This window comes from Hyaena hyaena, unplaced genomic scaffold, assembly GCF_003009895.1.
Source record: "Hyaena hyaena isolate Hyena2069 unplaced genomic scaffold, ASM300989v1 scaffold_294, whole genome shotgun sequence".
Lineage (NCBI taxonomy): Eukaryota > Metazoa > Chordata > Mammalia > Carnivora > Hyaenidae > Hyaena > Hyaena hyaena.
The window spans coordinates 1,540,433-1,561,791 of record NW_024080923.1 but is presented as its reverse complement, the minus strand read 5'-3'; the positions used below and the strand labels follow the sequence as shown (position 1 = coordinate 1,561,791).

The 21,359-nt window shown below is 45.3% G+C and overlaps 1 protein-coding gene across 14 annotated transcripts in view; it reads left to right on the top strand.

The window, feature by feature from the left end:
• NRCAM (neuronal cell adhesion molecule) overlaps positions 1-21,359 on the top strand; it is a 79,055-nt gene that overhangs the window by 22,881 nt on the left and 34,815 nt on the right. For 9 of the 14 annotated variants that reach the window (XM_039247234.1, XM_039247228.1, XM_039247227.1 and 6 more), the window contains 8 exons: positions 856-987; positions 8,375-8,518; positions 11,156-11,267; positions 13,012-13,178; positions 13,271-13,418; positions 16,071-16,195; positions 16,624-16,653; positions 18,498-18,599. In XM_039247234.1, coding sequence (XP_039103165.1) covers positions 856-987; positions 8,375-8,518; positions 11,156-11,267; positions 13,012-13,178; positions 13,271-13,418; positions 16,071-16,195; positions 16,624-16,653; positions 18,498-18,599 — 960 coding nt within the window. The remainder of the gene's footprint in view (positions 1-855; positions 988-8,374; positions 8,519-11,155; positions 11,268-13,011; positions 13,179-13,270; positions 13,419-16,070; positions 16,196-16,623; positions 16,654-18,497; positions 18,600-21,359) is intronic. The other 5 variants (XM_039247239.1, XM_039247237.1, XM_039247232.1 and 2 more) reach the window with 1 other exon arrangement.

Sequence of the window (21,359 nt, the reverse complement as noted above, 5' to 3'; positions counted from 1 at the left end):
GTCATGTTGGTACCATGCGTTCCCTGCAATGATGCATTAAGAAGGGTCCATCACCCAAGACCTCAGTGTAATGAGGAGAAAACATCAGACAAACCCAAGTTGAAAGACATTCTATGAAACGACTGATCAGTACCCTTTAAAAGTGTCAAGGTCATGAAAGACCAAGTAAGAACAAGAAACTGTCAGATGGGAAGAGACTGGTGAGGAGACAGGATAAGTAAACACAATGTGGTATCCAGGACAGGGTCCTGGGACAGAAAGAAGGCATTGGTAGAAGAACTGGAGAAATCCTAATAGAGCGTGTAGATTACCTAGTTGTATTGTACCAATGTTAATTTCTTGGGTGCTAACGGTACCGTGGCTATGTAGGGTCACATTAGAGAAAACTGGGTGAAGGGCTCACAAGAGCACTCTATACTGGCTTTACGACTTCTCAAAAGTGGGAAGTCTTTTAGCTTGCTTCCTACTTTTATAATTAGGTGTATTCGGCAGGACTCAGAATTTAAATTCATGTTTCTTAGCCCCTGTCTCTACTGTAAAATGCTTTGCCTCTTTTGTGAAATCTGTTACCTTTTTCACGTCTGATGAGTTTAATGTAAAACGAGACGACAATTGTAGCTAAAGGATCTAGAAACAATACAGTCGTCTGTGAATCTCTTTAAACATTCTTTTGAAAATTTGAAGTGTTCTCTGGGGCATCACTTACAAATCTACCCACTCTTTTAAAAAAATGAAGTTACTAGATGTTCTGCAATATACTTATTTTTTACTATTAAAATAGTTCCACATACTAAATTTGCTAGAATACTTTCATCATTCAAAGTTTTGTGGGGGTTTTTTCTTTCCTTCCTAAAGCGGCTCCATACTGGATCCTGGCACCTCAAAATCTTGTTCTGTCCCCCGGAGAGGATGGATCGCTGATCTGCAGAGCTAACGGCAACCCCAAGCCCAGAATCAGCTGGTTATCGAACGGCGTCCCGCTAGAAAGTAAGTTTCCGTGCCTGGCTCCGGTTGTATTAGGTTTTCATAGCTCCATCTCAGCAGGGAACACACGGGGATGAAATGCCTACAGTTAGAAAGAAGCTGTGTGCAGTTAAAAAAGAGGCCCCAAATTACCTTCAGATGCTTATTTTATTATCTTCAGGTATTCCTTAGGACTGAATCGTTAGTGCTCTTAACACGATGCCGTGTGTTGATCGGGACTTGGCAATATTTGCCGTCTTCTGTGTGGACCCTGGGAAGGATGAGAGGGTCCGAAATAAACATGGCTGAGGAGTTCAGATCATCTTTGTCATTCCAAGCGTCATGTGGCTTGTGGAAATGTCATAGATCCAGGGACGCTAGGGACGGCGGGGGCGGGGGGGGGGGGGGGGGGGGGGGGGGGGGGGGGGGGGGGGGCGGGGAGAAGAAGAAACACGGCTGTTGTTATTTAAAGAGTTCTCATTCCTGAGCATGGCCTGGAGGTTCCTAAGTTCTGTGGCCTTAGGCAGGCATCCCATTTAGACCCTTCAAAGGACAGGCCCCGCAACAACGGTTGTAGGCCGGACACTCCATCGTTGTTCAGTTTTCCCTCCCCACATGTGCCGAGGCCACCTTGAGCGATACTTGCGCAGTCCTTGCTGCGACCCACCTTCCCGGGACCACTCCCCGCCAGCTTTTCCAGCCTGCCGCCGGGCCGCCCAGGACAGTCCCCCGAAGTGTGGCCACAGGCCCGTCCACTGACCTTCTAAGTCACAGCAAAGACAAGTCTTCCAAAACCCGGTTAAAGGCTTGAGGATGATAGAAGCCTGGAGGTTTATGGTGAAGGAAAAAAAATGGATATTGTATCTCCTCGCTCCCAGATTCCTAAGTCACGGCCATCCACAGAGAGCCCACTAGCTCTTCTTCCCCACCCTCCACCCCCCAACCTCACTCACCACCAGCTGCTGCCTGCAGAGAGTTTCTGCACATTTCCCCCTTCTTGGAGTTCAGACCTTCTCTTAGACCCAGAGAGAGAGAGAGAGAAAATCAGCTTTTGTTTAAAACCCAGACTCAAGATCCCCCTCCTAGCCAGTCACATAAAAATCTGCAAAGATATTCTTTTTTTTTAATTTATTTATTATTTATTTTGAGAGAGAGAGAGAGAGAGACAGAAAGTACAAGAGGGGCAGAGGGAGAGGGAAAAACAGAATCCCAAAGAGGCTCCGCGCTGTCAGCACAGAGCCCAATGCGGGGCTCGAACTTATGAACCGTGAGATCATGACCTGGGCCGAAATCAAGACTCAGACTTGTAACTGACTGAGCCACCCAGGTGCCCATCCAAAGATAGTTTTTTAAATTTTTAAATTTATGTTTGAGGTAGAGCAAGAGACCGAGCACAAGTCAGGGAGGGGCAGAGAGAGCGCGACACGCAGAATCCGAAACAGGCTCCTGGCTCTGTGCTGTCAGCGCAGAGCCTGATGTGGGGTTTAAACTCACAAACCGTGAGATCATGACCTGAGCCAAAGTTGGACGCTTAACCAGCTGAGCCACGCAGGTGCCCCGAAAGATATTCCTGACTCACAAGGAAGACAACCTCAGGCTTATGAAGTAGAACACCTTGGCTCCTCATTACCTCCAGCCAGAATCACAAATTGGTTCTACTTTTACTTGACCAAAAGGTCCATTAAACTGGCTTTCCTGAAATAGTCTTCACCTGGGAATGGATCTGAGCACTACTGGCAGATATTAAGTGGCTCAGTCCCCATTTCTCACTCTCAGGGTCATACAGCTGTGGGTCTAAACCAAGGAGGAGCTCCCCGTTGTTAGGAATGTGTGCTACACAACACAGTAGTTACCAGATACTCTAAAACAGACCGTCTGTGTTTACTGTAAAAGGAAGAATGTTCCAGGGAGAACACAGATTGTAAAAGTCCAGCAACTGGGGCTTAGATATTTCCACTCCCAGTTTTAACCACGATCAGGAACAGGAAGAGGTGCAGGGAGTACCTTGTGGTTGTGCATTGGGAAGCTATTGCCATGAGTGAAAACAGAGATGATGGGAACCCAGCCCAGACCTAAAGAAGAAGCTTCGTGATGCGGTATCCGATCTGCCCAGGAATGCCCGCACAATGGCAGGGGAGGGCGGGCGTGCTCAGCAGGGCAACAACACATTTTGCAGCTAGGAGGCTCCGTGCCCTTTACGGAAGGTTAACTGCACACCTGAGATCTGGCCTCAGTGGGGCTGACAAGTGGGAAGGGCCGTGCATCTCACCCCCCGGCGGGAAAGCAAGGGGGCCAGGGAAGGCTGAACACATGAACCCCCTCCTGTGACCCACTGGGCTCATAGTCTATCCACACCTGACGTAGGCATTGCCTACCAGGGAGCCGTGTGGCTCCAGTCGTATTAAGGGGTTTGGACTGCACTATAGACACCCCTTTAAATGAAACCTCTGTGGGGAGTGGCAGCTGGGAAAGGCCTGCCCGGCGAGGGGAGGGGAAAGTTCGTTTCTTCCATCCCGAAAGTATGCACCCAAGTCCCTGCTGGATGGACAGCAAGGAGCTGAGCAAAGGTAGGATCCGCATTCCGCGCAGACCCAGGCGCCCGCGGCCTCCGGCGTGCCTCCGGTCAGCCCCTCTGGTCCCCAAGCGAGGAGAGAAACTCCAGGCCGCCCAGCGCCCCCCTCTCCCGCCAGGCTGCCCCCGTGGGGTCGGAAACAGGTGCCACGTGCTTGCACCACGGTGACGTGGAGGGCCTGTGAATGGTGGCTCTCCCACAGCTGGTGGCCGGGCTAAACGCGCATGGCTTCCTGTGTGGAATCGCATTGTTAAAAGGCGATGGCTTGAGGCACCTGGCGGGGGGACCCTCGTGGCTCTCGGCACCGCGATACTGCAGGGTCACCGCGCTCCCTGCCCGCGCCCTCGCAGCTCATCCATCGACACGTTCTGCTGCGTCTTGCGTAGCCAAGCTCAAAGCGAACCCTGTGTGACTATACGGAGGCACAGAATTGGACTGGCGAGGATTCCATCTGGCCACCCCCCTCCACCTGAGAAGCTGCAGAATCCCTGAAGGGGCGTGGGGGGGGCCAGCTGCTGAGGGTGAGGGTCAGGGAGGAGCCGTGTCTCTGCAGCATCACGCAGGGAGCTGTGCGGCGTCCCCGCCGGGTGCCACACACCAGGGGGCCAGACTACCAGATACACCGCCTCCCCGCCCCTGACTGCGGACAGTCGCGTAAGGACACTGTACCTCCTCCTGGCTCGGCCGGCCCTGGCTCCCAAGGGCACAGCGGCCCCCTCAAAGGAGAATCAGCATCACAGAGAAGGAGGGGAAAGAACAGGGTTCTGTTAGCACAGAACTGCGTTATCAGCTTGTGAGTGTGCATTTCAGACCTGGAATCTGCCTCACAGAACTGGAAGAACTCACTCAGAATGTGTCTGTGCAAACTCTTCCGAAGCTCTGTCCCCCCAGGACTGGCCAGGTTGCTTCAGATTTTCCTTGAAGCAAAAACCAGACCAGACTAAGTATGGAATTTGCCTAATCCTACCTAAAATATTTTTTAAACCATCCATGGAAGTCAGGGAAGAGAACAGAGCTGTGCAGAGCTAGCACCAAAAGAGATCTCTGGTTTTATCGTGTGACCTGCAGTGTCTGGGAGGGGGTGGAAGTAGAAGCAGCCCCCGGGGCCAGAAGACTGGCCAAGGCCAAGGCCAAGGCCACGGGAGATGTGAATCCTGCCCCTATCTTAAGAGTTAGCAGAAGAGCCTAAAACACGTAGAAGTTTAATCGTTCCCTATTGGAGTAGTGGAACAACTCAGATTCTTCTAGATGGGGTACATGAAAGGAATGAAAATAGATCTCCTGCAGCCACAGGTCCTTATTTGGCTGACATCAGAGGGCGAGGTTGAAAGCCAGGGCATAGGAGAAGCAGCCAGGGGCAGGGAGGCTGGTCCAGGACAGTCCCCAGGAGCCACCAAGACATCTCCCCCCTCTCTTTCCTCCCAAGTAAAGGGCTCAGTGGTGGCATTTCTTTATGGGGATAGAGTAAGTAGATGAAGGAAAATCTGTCGCCTCACCCAGAGATGTGTTCTACATCATGGCCAAATGTTCAGATTTCAAAGATTATAAAATAGACGGACTCAGAAAATCTGAGCCTTCATCACATGCTAAACGACCACGTGCTCCAGTCTCTAATTTCTCTTCTCCAAAGCGCACATACTGTAGAGTTAATCCATTGCATCAAGTTCTCTTTATTAAAAAAAATTTTTTTTAATGCTTATTTATTCTTAAGAGAGAGAAAAAGAGCATGAGCATGAGCGAAGGAGGGGCAGGGTGAGAGAGGGACACAGAATCCGAAGCAGCTCCAGGCTCTGAGCTGCCAGCACAGAGCCTGATGCACGGCTCGCACACAGAAGCCCTGAGATCATGACCTGAGCTGAAGTCAGACGCTCAACCCAGTGAACCACTCTAAGTGCTCCTCAAGTTCTTTTTGAAATAAAATTATGTGATAGATATAAAAATATTTTTTACATTGATAGTGTTCTATACATATGAGGGGGCACCAATTATTATCCTCACTAACTTCTGGAAGCATTTCTAGGTTTGGCCAGCTGTATCAACAGCTGGAATAAAGGAATGTATTGTTGGAAGGCTGTCGGCCCAGTTCTGAACCTTACCTTCGGGGGCTCTAAACTGTACGTGATGCCTCTGTGCTCAAATTTCTTTCTCCGTTGTCCATTGATAGCAAGCAAAGTTGCTTATTCTCAGAATTAATCATTATCCCTTTGGATAACTGGGGTTTGGTTGCTGGAGAGTCACGCCTACCCAGTAGCCAGCACACAGAATCCAAGGGCTCCCAGTATCTCTATGTTAGCAATTTTCTTCTTTGTCCAATACCGGCTGAGCCGCCATATGTCACCGCAACAGGTCCTGGGTTTGTTTGCGTTTGTTTAGTTAAAGTGCTTCAGGAAAATGTAGCCCAACTCCCTGTGGAGAGATATTAGCTTGTTCCCTACTCTTACATAAAGGATTTGTTTTATTCCTAAACACTTTGCCAAAAAATAAATAATTGGAAGACTGCTCCATTAAGCAGCAATAAGGCAGATACAGTCAGATGCCTTTCAGGTAAAGTATAGCATTGAAAAGAGCTGATAGCAAATAAATACACGAGGGTGGGCTACATAAAAGCTTTGTAAAATGGTTTGTGTTGGGATTCATGAGTCCCCACTGAGGAGAGATTGTCCTGCTGCCTTCATTAGTTGAACTGGTCTTCCAAGTTCATCGTGATGTATTTTTATGGTAGTTAAAAAAAATAAAAACAAACACATAACATAAAATTTATTATCTTAATCACTTTTAAGTGTACAGTTCAGCAGTGATGAGTATATTCATCTCACTGTTGAGCAGACCTCCAGAACTTTCTCTTCTTGCAAACCTGGAGGTCTGTACCCATTAAATGTCACATGGTGGTATGACCTTTAAGAGCTCCATGCACTCAGGGCATGTGGGGCGCTCTCCTCACATACAGAGAGGTTCAGGCCAGGGCTCTGCCTCATTGCTGTCTGAAATGCCCAGACGCCACTCAACTGCCCTCCACTGCCTAGCGTGTCCGCAGGGGGGCCATCAGAATGGCGGGCACTGAGAGTCCCCCAAAGTGGCCCAACACTGAGTGCCCAAGTGCTGGCTCCAAAATTGCTGAGAATACCTGACAAAGAAAGAGATTCTAGAAACCCTGCTCTGTTCCAACAGGTTTGCTTAGATGGACGTCGCTGAGAGTGGATGAGTCAGAAAGGCCCCGTGGGGTCTGGGACAAGGACATGGGTGGCCCTGGGGTAAACTGCATTCTCAGGGCACCTGGCTGCCTGCCACAGCTATGGTTCGCCTCCTAGGCCAGTGTGACATTTCTGTTCTCTGCTACCGTGTCCTGATGACATCTGTTCCCTGTTAAAGGAATTAGAACTTGTATTCATCTTCTGGTTGGAAGAGCATGTTTCTTAAGGCAATTTGGAAATGTTCACAGTCATAAGCAGCGGGTATGAGCTAAGAAGCCAACTCAAGTTATCCAGGCACCCCCAGCACTAGTTGAGTTCACTGGAGTATCTAAGGTGATTCTACAAATTAGCTATTCATTGTGATCAGAGGGTCGAACAGCCACATAGAGAACAGTCTGCCGGTAACTTTTATGTGGTTTGAAGTCACTAATTTTGTAACTTGTTACAGCAGCCGTGGGAAATGAACACAGCATGCATGAGCACACTACTCTGGATCCACTTACTCAAACAAGGAAGAATAGCTATAGTTCGGTTTATTTGTATTAAAGTGAATTAATAAACCACAGATGAACCACAAGGTGTCTAAATGCAGTGAAAAGTATGTCTTAGATGCACATCTTTTTTGCTGTCATAAAGAGAAAAAAGATGGTGTTTGGAATGGAAGCCAAAGCTTCTTAAGTGGGTCAGGTTGCAAGAGCAGCTTTAAGAGAAAGAGTGCTGTTATTGAGCGTTGATTTGGACCAGCATCTTGAGGCAGGTACCAATCAGCCCTTTCAGTGTGATTTTAATGCAATGTAAGGTCACAGCTTAAGGTTTAGTGCTCCTAGAAGGGCATTTATCTCTAGTACACAGGACTTCCACCCTGCTAGGCATGACCCGGACTAAATTCTCACATATTACATTACTCACATGCCACTGCAGTAAAGATGGGTCCTGGTCCAGACTTTGGCTTTTTGGTTTTTTTTGTTTTGTTTTGGGGGCTTGTTTTTGTTTATGGGTTTGTTTGGTTTTTTTTGTTTGTTTGTTTTTTAACATGCTTGAGAGGTTTCGCTAAAAAACACTCTCATTAAGAGAAATTTCACATAATCTGTTTCAGCCTCAGGAATTTCAGGTTCAGGAAAAGAAATGTTTTCACATTTGATTATTGGCCCTGTATATTTATGTATGTACCTATTTATTTATCTGTTTATGTCAACGAGATGCTTGTAAAAGACACAGGTTTGGATGGGCTAGAGGGTGTCTGTATTTTCAACTAGCGTTTGCTGCCTCCTCTTGATAATTAACTTCCTCGTAAAGAACCTCGGTTTCTTTGTGCACAAGGCAATGTCTTCCCAAATTTGTACTGCTGTGTTCACCTAACTTGTGCTTTATACCCACCCCCTGGATCTCTCAAAAACAATACTCAGTTTTACAGAACCAATCCACTCAGGACTAAATGAATATCGAGTATAACCCCATGCTGACATGTGATAACTAAAATCTGAGGAGGGAACATTATGATTTCTCCCTGGGTTCTCAGTCTCCCCCTCCTTACTGTATATACCTAGATTCGTGTGTGTTTCCTTTCTACTTACTATAATGCAGACCTCAAACTGCACATCTTCTAAGCCAAGAGGAATAAATATGTGCTTTTTGTTTTTATACCCAGTTGCTCCTGATGACCCCAGCAGGAAAATTGATGGTGATACCATTATTTTTTCAAATGTTCAAGAAAGATCAAGTGCAGTGTATCAGTGCAACGCCTCTAATGAATATGGATATTTACTGGCAAATGCATTTGTAAATGTGCTGGGTAAGCGCTCCCTTGATTACAGACATGACAAGTTCAGTTAATGACTGCTGTTGTTTTCCATACATTCAGCAAAAATATACTGAGTACCTACTATGCACAACACACGGAGGATTGAGAGCTAGATGGGATATATGAAGATGGATAAGATACAGACCTTGCCCTAAAGGGTATTATACTCTGGCCTTGATGCTCTTTCATAACACAGTTCTTTTTTTTTTTTTAAATATATATTTCTTTATTTAATATTGAGAGGGAGAGAGAGAGAACAGGGAGGGAAACAAAGAATCCCACGCTAGCTTCACGCTGTCAGCTCAGAGCCCAATGCGGAGCTTGAACCCATGAACCTAGAGATCATGACCTGAGCTGAAACCAAGAGTCGGCCACTTATCTGACTAAGCCACCTGGGTGCCCCCAAAACACAGTTCTTATAAGGGTCAAATTATCCACTGTAGAAATAACCAAATAGTCAGGCTGCTCCATTCACAGATGGTTAGACCAGTCAAATATTCCAAAGGAAAATAGCATTAATCTGATTTTTGTAACTGAATATTCCTACTGTTCCATATTTAGAAACTGGTTAAGTTCAGTAACAATTTCATGATGCTGCTTTTTAAAAAATCATTAATCATAATGTTTGGGCTTTATCCTAGTCACAGATGTACATTTATTTATGAATTATTAATAATATGTTTAGAAAGCTATGATGCACGGAAACATCGTCCGAAATGGTTGGTGTTTTGTTTTGTTTGAGGGTAGTCAGCACACAACGTTACATTAGTTTCAGGTGTACAACTTAGCGACTTGGCAAGTTTATATTTGTTTATACTTTATGCTTCTATTCGCCACAAGTGTAGCTACCATCTGTCCTGACACATCGCTGTTAATATCATTGATTCTGTTCTTTATGCTCTACCTTTTATTCCTATAACTCACCCATTCTATAATTGGAGGCCTGTATCTCCGTCTCCCCTTCACCCATTTTGCCCAACCCCCTACCCCTGTCCCCTCTAGCAGCCATCAGCTCTCTGTAGTTAGAGTTCTGAGCCTGCTTTTGTTTGTTTGTTTGTTTGTTTATTCTTTTTAGTTTTTAGATTCCACTTATGAGTGGAATCATATGGTATTTGTCTTTCTCCGTCTGACTTATTTCACTTATGATAATACCATCTTGGTTCATCCATGTTGTTTGGCACAATCTCATCCTTTTTATGGCTGTATAATACTACACACACACACACACACACACACACTTTCTTTATTCATTTGTCTATTGATAGACACTTAGGTTGCCTCCATGTCTTTTTTTTTTTTAAGAGACATTAAGAGAGAGAGACAGACCGAGCATGAGTGGGGGAGGGGCAGAGAGAGGGACAGAATCCAAAGTGGCCTTAGGCTCTGAGCAGTCAGCACAGAACCAGTGCAAGGCCTGAACTCACACCTGAGCTGACGTTGGATGCTTAACCGACTGAGCCACCCATGCGCCCCACCATGTCTTGGCTATTATAAGCAGTGCCGCGAAAAACATAGGGGTGTATGTATCTTTTTGAGTTAGTGTTGTTGTTTTCCCTGGGTAAACACCCAAAAGTAGAATTATTGGATCATATGGTATTTCTATTTTTAGTGTTTTGAGGAACCTCCGTACTGTTTTCCACACAGGTTTCACCAGTTTGCATTCCCAACCAACAGTGCTTTAGAGTTCATTTTTCTCCACATCCTCACCAACACGTGATGTTTCTTGTCTTCTGGATTTTAGCCATCCTGACAGGTGTGAGGCGGTATCTCATTGTGGTTTCAATTTCCCTGATGACGAGTGACATTGAGCACCTTTCCATGCATCTCTTGGCCATTTGTATGTCTTCTCTGGCAAAATATTTATCCTGGTCCTCTGCGTGAAATGGTTGGCTGGTGTGATCATTATATTTCTCATATGAGACAAAGCTACCAAGACATCAAAGTTATTAAAAATTTATGTGAGAATTGTGTTCACGGTGCCAGAAATTATTTGTCAGCTGTTTAAGTATAGTAGGCTCCCTTTCAGATGAAATTAAAGTCAGGAAGCCAACCAGGACTTGGTATTTGTCCTTCATGCTTGAAATGAAGGGCAGGAAGTCACACGCAGAGCTGAGCACAGTTCCCATGCTGGTGGACGTTTAGGAGGAAGTTTGGATTTCTGATCCTGTGTTTTGGTCGCCCCCACTCCGTTCTGTTCTGCCGCCTTGTCTGCTCGCCCCCACCCCCGCCCCCCGCCCCCCACATTCTCATTCTAACCCTGAGGTTAGGAGGGGCCAGTCAGTTAACAGACATGTACTCGGCCATTATTTTTGTGCCAGATACTGACCTCGTTTCTGGGAGAAAACAATAAAAGTCCCATTCCCTGTGCGTAAGGGGCTCCCAGGATTTATTTATCCCAGACATGGATAAATAATTCATTGAAATACCGCGCCTGAGCAAGCTGTGCGACAAGAGGCAGGAGGAAACTTGTATTTCTGCACCTTGGGTGACCGCAGGTGCCCTGCTGGAGGCTGTTCAGGGAGAGAACCCACCGGCATCGCTCGGCTGTAAACTCGCGACGCAGCACACGGTGCGCCCACGTGTTTATTATATGTTGATATTTACTTTACCTTTTTAAACTGTTTTCAGCGGAGCCACCACGAATCCTTACATCGGCTAATACACTCTATCAGGTCATTGCAAACAGGCCTGCTTTACTAGATTGTGCCTTCTTTGGGTCTCCTCTACCTACTGTTGAGTGGTAAGTATTAGCTCTGTTTCTTTTTGTTTTTATTTATTTATTTATTTTGGGACAGCGAGTGAAAGCAGGGAGGGGCGGAGGAGGAAAGAGAGAGAGAATCCCAAGCAGGCTCCATGCTCGGTGCGGAGCCCGATGTGGGGCTCGATCTCATGACCCCGGGATCATGATCTGAGCCAAAATCAAGAGTCAGACGTTTAACTGACTGAGCCACCCAGGTGCCCGTCTGTTTGTTTTCAATATTTACATTTGCTGAAGCCTTCAAATTTCTCTGTGTTGGATTTTCATTTAATCAGAGAACAGACAGTGCCGATGCCATCATTCTCTTATTATGAAATTCATTCATAAATACGTATGAACTACTTGCTGTGCGCTAAATACTTAACACATGTGCATTCTACTTAGCAGCACATTTTGTCAACCACAGAGGTATCTGGAAATATATTCTTTCAAGTTTATTTTTATTTACTCTGAAAGAGAGAGAAGTGGAGGAGGGGCAGAGAGAGAGGAAGACAGAATACTGACATGGGGCTCAGATGTACAAACCAGGCGATCATGACCTGAGGCAAAGTCAAGAATAGACGCTTAACCGACTGAGCCACCCAGGCGCCCCTGGAAATGTTTGTTTCTTTTTAATTTAAGATCCCCCCCGCCCCCCGTATGTTACAATGCCACGGACATCACCTGGGACTTCACAAGGAATGCTGGCTGGAGGGCTGGTTGGGGACATTCCTTGAAAATAAAATACCATTTGGGGTCAGAGAAAAGTTCTCTAAGCTCAAGAACAGAATTCATTCCCCAGTGCTCATTGTTAGTGCCCCCCCGCCCCGAACTTCCTGACTTGGGTCCATCCACACGCTCCTGTGAAAGCATCCCAGTCACATGGGATATGACGCCCCTCTCTCGCTTCCCTTACCGTGAATTGGGAGGCACAAGCTGGGTGACGCAGCAGCTCAGAAGGAACGAGTGAAAGACAATGAGAACATTCAGTTTCCGATCATCCATCAGGGCCGGACGCTGAGCTGGGCTCCTGCTCCTGATGTGAGAGCAAAGCCAGGCGCAGGATTATGGACAGTCTGCCCTCGTCTCCACCTTAACCGCAGAGCGGAGAGACGCGGTGCTTGCGTGGATGGTGTCCTGGTTGAGGTGACACTTAGCCTAGGTAGACTTTGCCTCACCCTCTGTCATCAGTCCCCACTTCTGTCTGACAGTAGCCAGGAAGCTGAAGGAACACACGCTTTGCATACATGCTTTGCTGTTTTCCTTCCCTGAATAAATTCTAATTGATACAAATCAAAGCTCTCTTTAGAATTCAAATCAAATACCTTCCAATCAAGATCGCTTTAGAATTAGAGCCTGCAGACGGGCTCACAGGTATGTCCCAGTAGGAAGGAGATGTCAGAAAGATCAGTCTTCATTTTACCCTGTTTTATTGTCTATTTTGAGGTAGAATAGGTATTGATGTATTTATTAAGTACGAATCTCTGATACTGAAAATTACAATTTAAGTTTTTCACATTGTCACCCTAATGCTTCCACAGCATTTCTGATTAACTCTTCCAGGTTTTTATTAACCCCAATGACCCACAAGCATGCAGTTGTAAACGTCTTGTGCAGATTCCAGACGTCTCTGAACTTGGTACTTCAATACAGATCATCATGTGTTGACCTTGAATGTAGCACTTTATGTCTGACTTCAAATTATGACTTTTTCTTTGTTTCCCTTGTGATACTTTCTGTAATGGAGGTTCAAAGAGGCTAAGGGGAGTGCGCTCCGTGACGATATTTACATTTTGCATGAAAATGGGACTTTGGAAATTCCTGTGGCCCAAAAGGACAGCACGGGAACTTACACGTGTGTGGCAAGGAATAAATTAGGCATAGCAAAGAATGAAGTCCACTTAGAAATCAAAGGTAAGGCAGAGGTGACGAAGCTTCGTCGCATATCATATGGCTTTGAGCAAATTCTTCAGCTTTGGCAATGGATAACGATAGTTAAATTTCAGACCCAACTAGGATCATTAAGCAGCCTGAATACGCAGTCGTGCAAAGAGGGAGCACGGTATCCTTTGAATGCAAAGTGAAACACGATCACACTTTGATCCCCACCATCACGTGGCTGAAGGACAACGGTGAGCTGCCCAGTGATGGAAGGTATTTGAAGACCATTTCTTTCCTTTCTCTTCCTTGTCTCTTTAAGCTGCTTTGAATGAAAGATTTAATGTAGAGTGACTTAACAGAGATGCTTTTAAAGTTTCTGAAATCTGCTCTCTCCAAGAAGAAAAAAACAAAAACGTGCGTTGCCTCCCCGCCGCAAAATGCTTGGACCTAAAGAGGCATCAAGTCATCGAAATAAGACCCTGAGAATGTTTGTTGTATCTTTTTTTTTTAATTTGTTCCTGAGAAAGAGAGATAGCGTGAGCAGGGGAGGGCCAGAGAGAGAGGGAGACACAGAATCTGAAACAGGCTCCAGGCTCTGAGCTGTCAGCACAGAGCCCGACGCAGGGCTCGAACCCACAAACTGTGAGATCCTGACCTGAGCTGAAGTCGGACGCTCAACCGACTGAGCCACCCAGGCGCCCCTGTTGTATCTTTGCATGTTGGTCTCCTGGGCACTTCCGGATGGGAGCACCCTCTCAGGCCTTGGGTGACGTCCATTGTTTTCGACCACGTACAGTGAAGTCTCAGCAGATGTTTTCATTACCATTCTACAAATAAGCAGAAATACAATTGCTTTAATGAGCAGAGGGTGCCTGAATCCTTATCGGTATTTTAAAGGCCACTGGTTTCTATTCGGAGAGGCCGTTTTCTTTTGATTTCACCTAAAGCCAGTAGAAAGAGAAGGGGAGAAAAACACAGGTATTTAAAAGAGCCTAAGCAGTCCTTGAGCTTGGAATGAAATCAAGGTCATATCCATCTTCCTGATGAAGCGTCAATTTGACAGAATAGGTACTGAGCTGACTGTGTGAATCTTAGCGGGCACAAGGGCCACAGCGTCGCCCCCTAGTGGAAGGATGCTGTGTGCTGGTGGAAATGCTTTCTGTGGTTTGCTTGCAAATGTGCCCCAACAGTGCCTGTTACTTAATGGCCCCTAAAAAAAAAACCCATGTGGCCTTCTCTTCTATACCCAGAATTTCCATGTAATTCTGTGCTTCCAGCTGGCAGTTTTGTTGGGGGAATCTGAGTTGCTAAAGATGAGAAGAAAATAGGAAGAAATGACTGTAGAGTGAATCTGGCTAAAGCTTTAACTTCGAAATTCCCTGCAGAGACAGTTAACGATTTATGAGCCTCACTGAAATCATGCATGAATCCGATTTACATGGATTTTTGACCTACTGAGTAATTTTTCATGCTGGCTAGTAACTGCTAGGAAACTTTTTAAAAAAATTTTTCAACGTTTATTCATTTTTTTTTTAAATGTTTTATTTCTAGGAGAGAGAGAGAGACAGCGTGAGCAGGGGAGGGTCAGAGAGAGAGGGAGTCACAGACTGAAACAGGCTCCAGGCTCTGAGCTGGCAGTCAGCACAGAGCCCGACGCGGGGCTCGAACCCACGAACTGCGGGATCATGACCTAAGCGAAAGTTGGACACTTAACCGACTAAGCCACCCAGGCGCCCCCAACGTTTATTCATTTTTGAGAGGCAGAGTGTGAGCAGAGAGAGAGGGAGACACAGAATCCGAAGCAGGTACCAGGCTCTGAGTCGTCAGCACAGAGCCCGGTGCAGGACTCGAACTCACAAACTGTGAGATCATGTCCTGAGCCAAAGTTGAATGCTTAACTGACCGAGCCCCCCAGATGCCCCACCTCTAGAAAATTCTTCATGGTACTGGCTGATCTAAGTCATCCTGTTTCTTGTGATAAAGTTGATACTATTCTTTGCATTTACTTTCTTATGAGAGTTTATGCACATGGCAAAAATGGCAGAAAATTTCTACAGTAAATAATACATTATTTTTTAATATTTATTTATTTTGAGAGAAAGAGAGAACGCACAAGTGGGGAGGGACAGAGAGAGAGAGAGAGAGAGAGAGAGAGAATCCCAAGTAGCCTTTGCACTGTCAGTGCAGAGCCTGATGTGGGGCTTGATCTCACAAACTGTGAGATCATGACCTGAGCTGAAATCAAGAGTTGGACGCTCAATTGACTGAGCCACCCAGGCACCCCAATAAATTATCTAAAAATACACACTTTGTTAGGAATTGAGCTGAATGGGTAGTGTTCGAATGTTTTCTAGGAGCAGAAGCCACAGGAAAGGCCGCTAGTAAGGGTAGTTACAGCTGCCCCCACCTTGCCTCTGGGTGCCCCTGGTCTTTAAGGAAGTTCCTAAAACTCCAGAAGCATGCTTGATAAACCACCAGACCAGATGACTTGACATCCTGCTAACCCAAGCTTCTAGTCCCCTCTGTTTTCCAACTCTAATCATTATCAAAGTGGTACATGTTTTTTGGATTTTTGCTCTAATGAACTGCAAATCTTTATCATCTTTCTCTCTTTTTAAAAAAGTTTATTTATTTATTTCGAGAGAGAGATCAATGAGCAGGGGAAGGGTAGAGATGGGAGACGGAGAATCCCAAGCAGGCTCCACGCTGTCAGCACAGAGCCCAGCGCAGGGCTCAGTCTCACAAACTATGAGATCATGACCTGAGCCGAAATCAAGAGTCCAACGCTCAACAGCCTGAGCCACCCAGGCCCTCATCTTTCTCGCTTTTCAGCTTCCCAGAGCCTCTTTCACACCGGTAACGCCGCCATCCATCGTGTGTGGCTGGATGTCCATTTCAGCTGCTCTGAACACATTTTCTCCGCAGGTTTACCGTTGGCAAAGACCATTTGGAGGTAGCTGATGTGAGGGACGGCGACGGCGGGACGTACACATGTGTGGCCAACACAACTCTGGACGTGGTTTCCGCCAGCGCCGTGCTCAGCGTCGTCGGTAAGCACTAGGACACGTGGCACCGCTGCTGCCCCGTGTTAGGCTGGAAGGAACACTCGGTACTAAATGTTTGCTTGATGTAGTGTCACAGGCGTGTGCGTGAGTTAAAGACCTACATGTTTCTTCTCTGAAAGACGCCGTGGAGGCAGTCATTTCAGTATAAATATACCCCTGTAGCGGCACTGGTACAAAATGATGCTTGCGCCTATTAGTGATACTTGTAGAAGAAAATTGGGTGAAATGATGTATTTTATTTAAAACTAAATGACCCCCCCACCACGCTGGGACTGTTTGTGGATGCCGTATCCCACAGCTAAGCGCACAGCTTCGTGTTGAATCTGAACCATGTTCAGTCTTTGTCTTGTGCTATCTTATATCTTCCCATTCCTCATTTTGATTAAAATCCTTTATATTAATGTCCTTTCTAGCTCCTACTCCAACTCCAGCTCCTATTTACGGTAAACTAATACAAGTCTTCTTTCTCTGTTTTCTGTCAAGCAAGTCCACATCTCCAAAAAAAAAAAAATTACTTTCTTTTCTCTGTCACATCATTGTGTTTCTTTAAGGAAGAGGGCTCTGTTCAATGTTCTGTTGCATTGCCAGTTCACTGCTTTGAATCATTTCTTCATGATGGTTCTGGAATGTTTCACTGAATGTGTTACCACTTGTGTCTAGATATTTCATGCGTTATTCTTTTTTTTTTTTTTTAATTTTTTTTATGTGTATTCATTGTTGAGAGACAGAGAGAGATAATGCGAGCAGGGGAGGGGCAGAGAGAGAGGGAGACACAGAATCCGAAGCAGGATCCAGGCTCCGAGCTGTCAGCACAGAGCCCGACGCGGGGCTCGAACCCATGAACCGTGAGATCCTGACCTGAGCCGGAGGCGGACGCTCAACCGACTGAGCCACCCAGGCGCCCCTTTCCTGTGTTATTCTAAAGTCACTTCAATATAGAAGTCCCTCTTTGATAATTCCCTTACAAAGGAGCATAGTGCTTTTTCAAAAGTTGCCATCCACATTTTACAGACATTTTGAAAAAAATATCTACAGATATTTTGATATTTACAAATATTTTGAAAAAATATCTCAAAAATTCCACAAATTAGGTTTTTATTTCAGTCTAAATATTTTATTTATTTATAGCAAGTTGCTTTGGAAACATAAATGTTTGGGATTCCATCTTCAAGAAATTTATACAGGAAAACAGTGACTGTTTTTGAATAACATTTGGCTTTTGTCGTAGAGAAAACCAGCTCACTGTGTTTAAGAAACAAAAATCACTAAAGAAAGACCAACAGGGAGGCACTTCCAGGTTGTCTGATTTTTCTGAGTCTGGAAAATAAATCTGAAATTGTTTCCAGAATTCTTTTCAATTAAAGAACCCTCGTCTTTAGTCAGCATATAAATACAAAAATTAATTTTACGGCATAACCTCGACTGGATTTTATACAGTATCCTTAGTTATGCTGTAGAAGAATCTTGGCAGACATTTACTGTTTCTTTACCGGTGGGAAAGCAGTGCCCAATATTTCTGTACGGCCTCTGGTTCCCCGAGAGCTACAGTCACAAGCAAGATCAAGGTCAGGAAAGAGCCCAGAGGGGAACATTAATTCTCTGGATCTCAGAGAATTCACCTTTAGAAGAAACAGACATGCTCCTGGGTCACCGTCATCCCAACAGGTGTCTGTACCCTCGTGTCCTCTGCGAGTGAACACACCGTGTCCCCTGATGCCCGACTGTTGTACTGAGTATCCGCATGAGGTATGCATGCTGAGAGCGGCTTACAGATCAGCAATCTTAGAATTCCCTTAAAAACACGAATATTCTCCAGGAGCTCCAAAACCCATCACTTCACACATTTCCAAAAGAACATCCAAGTCTTCTTAATAAGCAGTACACGGACTTGCCTGTTTTTGTGTTTCAGCATTTGCTATTCTCTGTTGCCCATTTATTAGAAATCAAGCTTCAATATTATTTTTTCTGTCTGCGCTCCTTCATGTGTGTGAGAAGGCACACCGAGAGTGCTGGTGAACCATGTAGGCCCACCTCACCCGTTTTGGTCACACGTGATTCGGTTTCATGTGGAAAAGAAGCAAGCAGAACTCATTGATGGGTTGGCGTGAGTGTGCTTGTGTGTTCCCAGCAACCTCGGCTGTTGGCATTTCATGTCTGTTGCATGCTCATCGACCATTAAGTGCACTGTGTCTTTAAGATGCACCCCCTGTGAATAGTATTACAAGTAAGTAAAAGAAACCCTCCTAAGGATGGATGGTTAACCGTGGTGTGTGTGTTCGGTCTGCAGATGTCCCAAATCCTCCCTTTGACTTAGAATTGACAGATCAACTCGACAAAAGTGTTCAGCTGTCGTGGACCCCAGGCGATGACAACAATAGCCCTATTACAAGTATGTGATGTCATTTTCTATGTCACTGATAAATCTCACGAGCATTTCTGAAGTATTTTGTCATGTGCGATTGAAATTCCTTACAGAGAATTTGCTGGCAAATTACTAAGAGAACAGAAGCATTTGTTTATAGCTGTCCTCTCTCTAGAGCCGGAGTTATTCCCAGTTACAGCTTCTGGTAGAAGACGTTACTTAATTGCTGAAGATGTTAACTAAGCAAATACACTTTCATTTTGCGTCTGAGATCCATAAGAATCACTGTAAATTTGGGGCACCTGGGTGACTTGGTGGGTTAAGCGTCCGACTTCGGTTCAGGTCATGATCTCCTGGTTAGTGAGTACAACCCCAGCTCTGCACAGCCTGCTTCGGATTCTCTGTGTCTCTCTCTCTCTTTGCCCCTCTCCCTGCCTCATGCTCTGTCTCTGTCTTTCTCAAAAATAAATAACATATTTTTTTAAAAAAAACTATCACAGTAAATTCCCACCATAGTAGGAAGATGTATTGTAAGCTCTTCATTTTGCCCATTAACGTGGGAGAAAAGGGTAGAAAGACCAGGCACTGTCCTGCCCATGTGTGTATCAGGAAACTGAGATTTGGTGAGTAAAGTGACTTTTCAGACCCACAGTTGGTAATGGAACTGGGTGTGGACATTAGGTCTCTTACCTTCCAGTACGGGTCTCTTTCTTCCCATCAGCCCCTGCTATGAAGGGGCACATTCCGTAATGTCCTATCCTTGCCATGATGATGCTAACCTAGGGAGTGAAGTCAAAAGAGAGCCACACCATGAGGACACTGGAAGAGCTTAATAGAATTAGAATCTAGATGTGCTTACAAGTTTTAAAACTGAAGAGATACTTCAGAGAGTATCACAGACCTGTAATATATTATTACCTTCAGGTATTTGCTGCAGGAAAATTAGATTCCTTTCCTCAGATTACTCTGAAATGACGTGTGTGTTGATGTATTGCACCTGCTGGTATAATGGACTATTTCCAGTGAAATTCAACAGAAGCCACCTCTCTATCTCGTGTTATTTTGTAGTGTTCCTTTCTCAACTGAGGTTTTAGTCCTTGATCAGAACACTCATCCATTCATCCTGAGTCTTCCAATTAATTCAGTACAGTAGCCAGATTTAGCCAGTTAGGACACTTGCAGACTCTTTGTAGCAGTGTTAAAATAAGACCATCAGATTTCAAAGCATTTCTCTTCTTTCATTCATCCACTCATTGATTCAACAGATATTGATTGACTGCCTGTTATGTACCAGGCACTGTTCTAAAACAACATAGTCAGAAATTTCTGCCCCTATGGATCTTATATTTTAGCAGAGGACACAAATGAAATAAAGTTAATAATATATATTATGTTGAATATAATATCATTGTATGTGTGTATATGTATGTAAAATGCCATACACACTGTATAAGTGTGTGTGTGTGTGTGTGTATACATATATACACATGTATATACGTAGAACACACACACACTACTCAGACCTCCCTTCAGGAAAGAACCTTCAACAGGGAGTGTTGACATCAGTCTCCTTTGCCCGCACCTTCCCCAAAGGTCTGCTGCAGTGTGCATGGGAGACCACGGAGCCTGTACTGAGCCACTACGGTAACCAAGGGGTGGACTGTGACTGTGCAGGTCTTGCAGGCCATTGTAAGGGTTGGGAAGTCATGGGAAGGAGTTAAGTAGAGGAATGATGAATGAATCACTGTGGCTCCTCCACTGAAGACGGCCTCTAGAAGAACAAGACGGGATGCAGGGAGGCAGGTGGGACTGAAGTTCTCCATGAAGTCCCCTGTAGAACCTCACCAAACTCACAAGGGTGCCTCGGGGTATTTTTTTAAACTTTTGATTCTTAAATTTTGATATTTAAAAAACACAGTTGGGGCGCCTTATTGGTTCAGTTGATTGAGCCTCTGACTCTTTATTTTGGCTCAGGTCATAGTCCCAGGGTCATGGGATTGAGCCCCGCATCAGGCTCCGTGTGAAGCATGAAGCCTGCTTCAGGCTCTCTCTCTTTCCCTCTGCCCCTCCCGCACTCACTCACTCTCGAAGATAAAAATAAGTTAATTTACAAAACACTGTCACATCTGTCAGACACCACATTAAATATTAGCTTGGAACTTACAGTTCCAACATGATATCGCTGTATCATATTGTGGTGATGCCTTATATGCAAAGCCATTTTTGCTGTGGTGCAAAGCCAGTACCACATGAAAATCAGCGTATGACAGAAAATGAGGAAGGTGGTGTCCAATCCCTTCACAAGGTGTGAGAAGTTACGTAGTGCCGAACAGGTTTTTTGAGTTCTTAAGACATGAACATTTACGAAGTTGTATGGACCTAACTACTTCCCTGGAAATATTAGATATTTCTTTTGGCCTAAGGAAACCGTGAAGAAAATTACCGAGACTCTAAGTGCACCATGAACCGAGAACATTTGGGAACTCATGGGGTGGGAGGTTATGCCATGCTTCATGCAGGAGATAACGGTGGCTTGGAATAGGTCGAGAGGGATGGAGGTGCTGAAAAATGGTCAGATTATGCATGCTTTAAAGGTCCAGCTAACAAAACTACTGAAAGTATGGAAGGAGAGGATTGAAAATGGACTTCACAGTTTGTTTTTTTACAAATAGTTTATTGTCACGTTGGTTTCCATATAACACCCAGTGCTCATCCCCACAAGTGCCCCCCTCCATGCCCATCACCCTCCTCCCCCCCACACCCATGAGTCCTCAGTTTGTTCTCGGC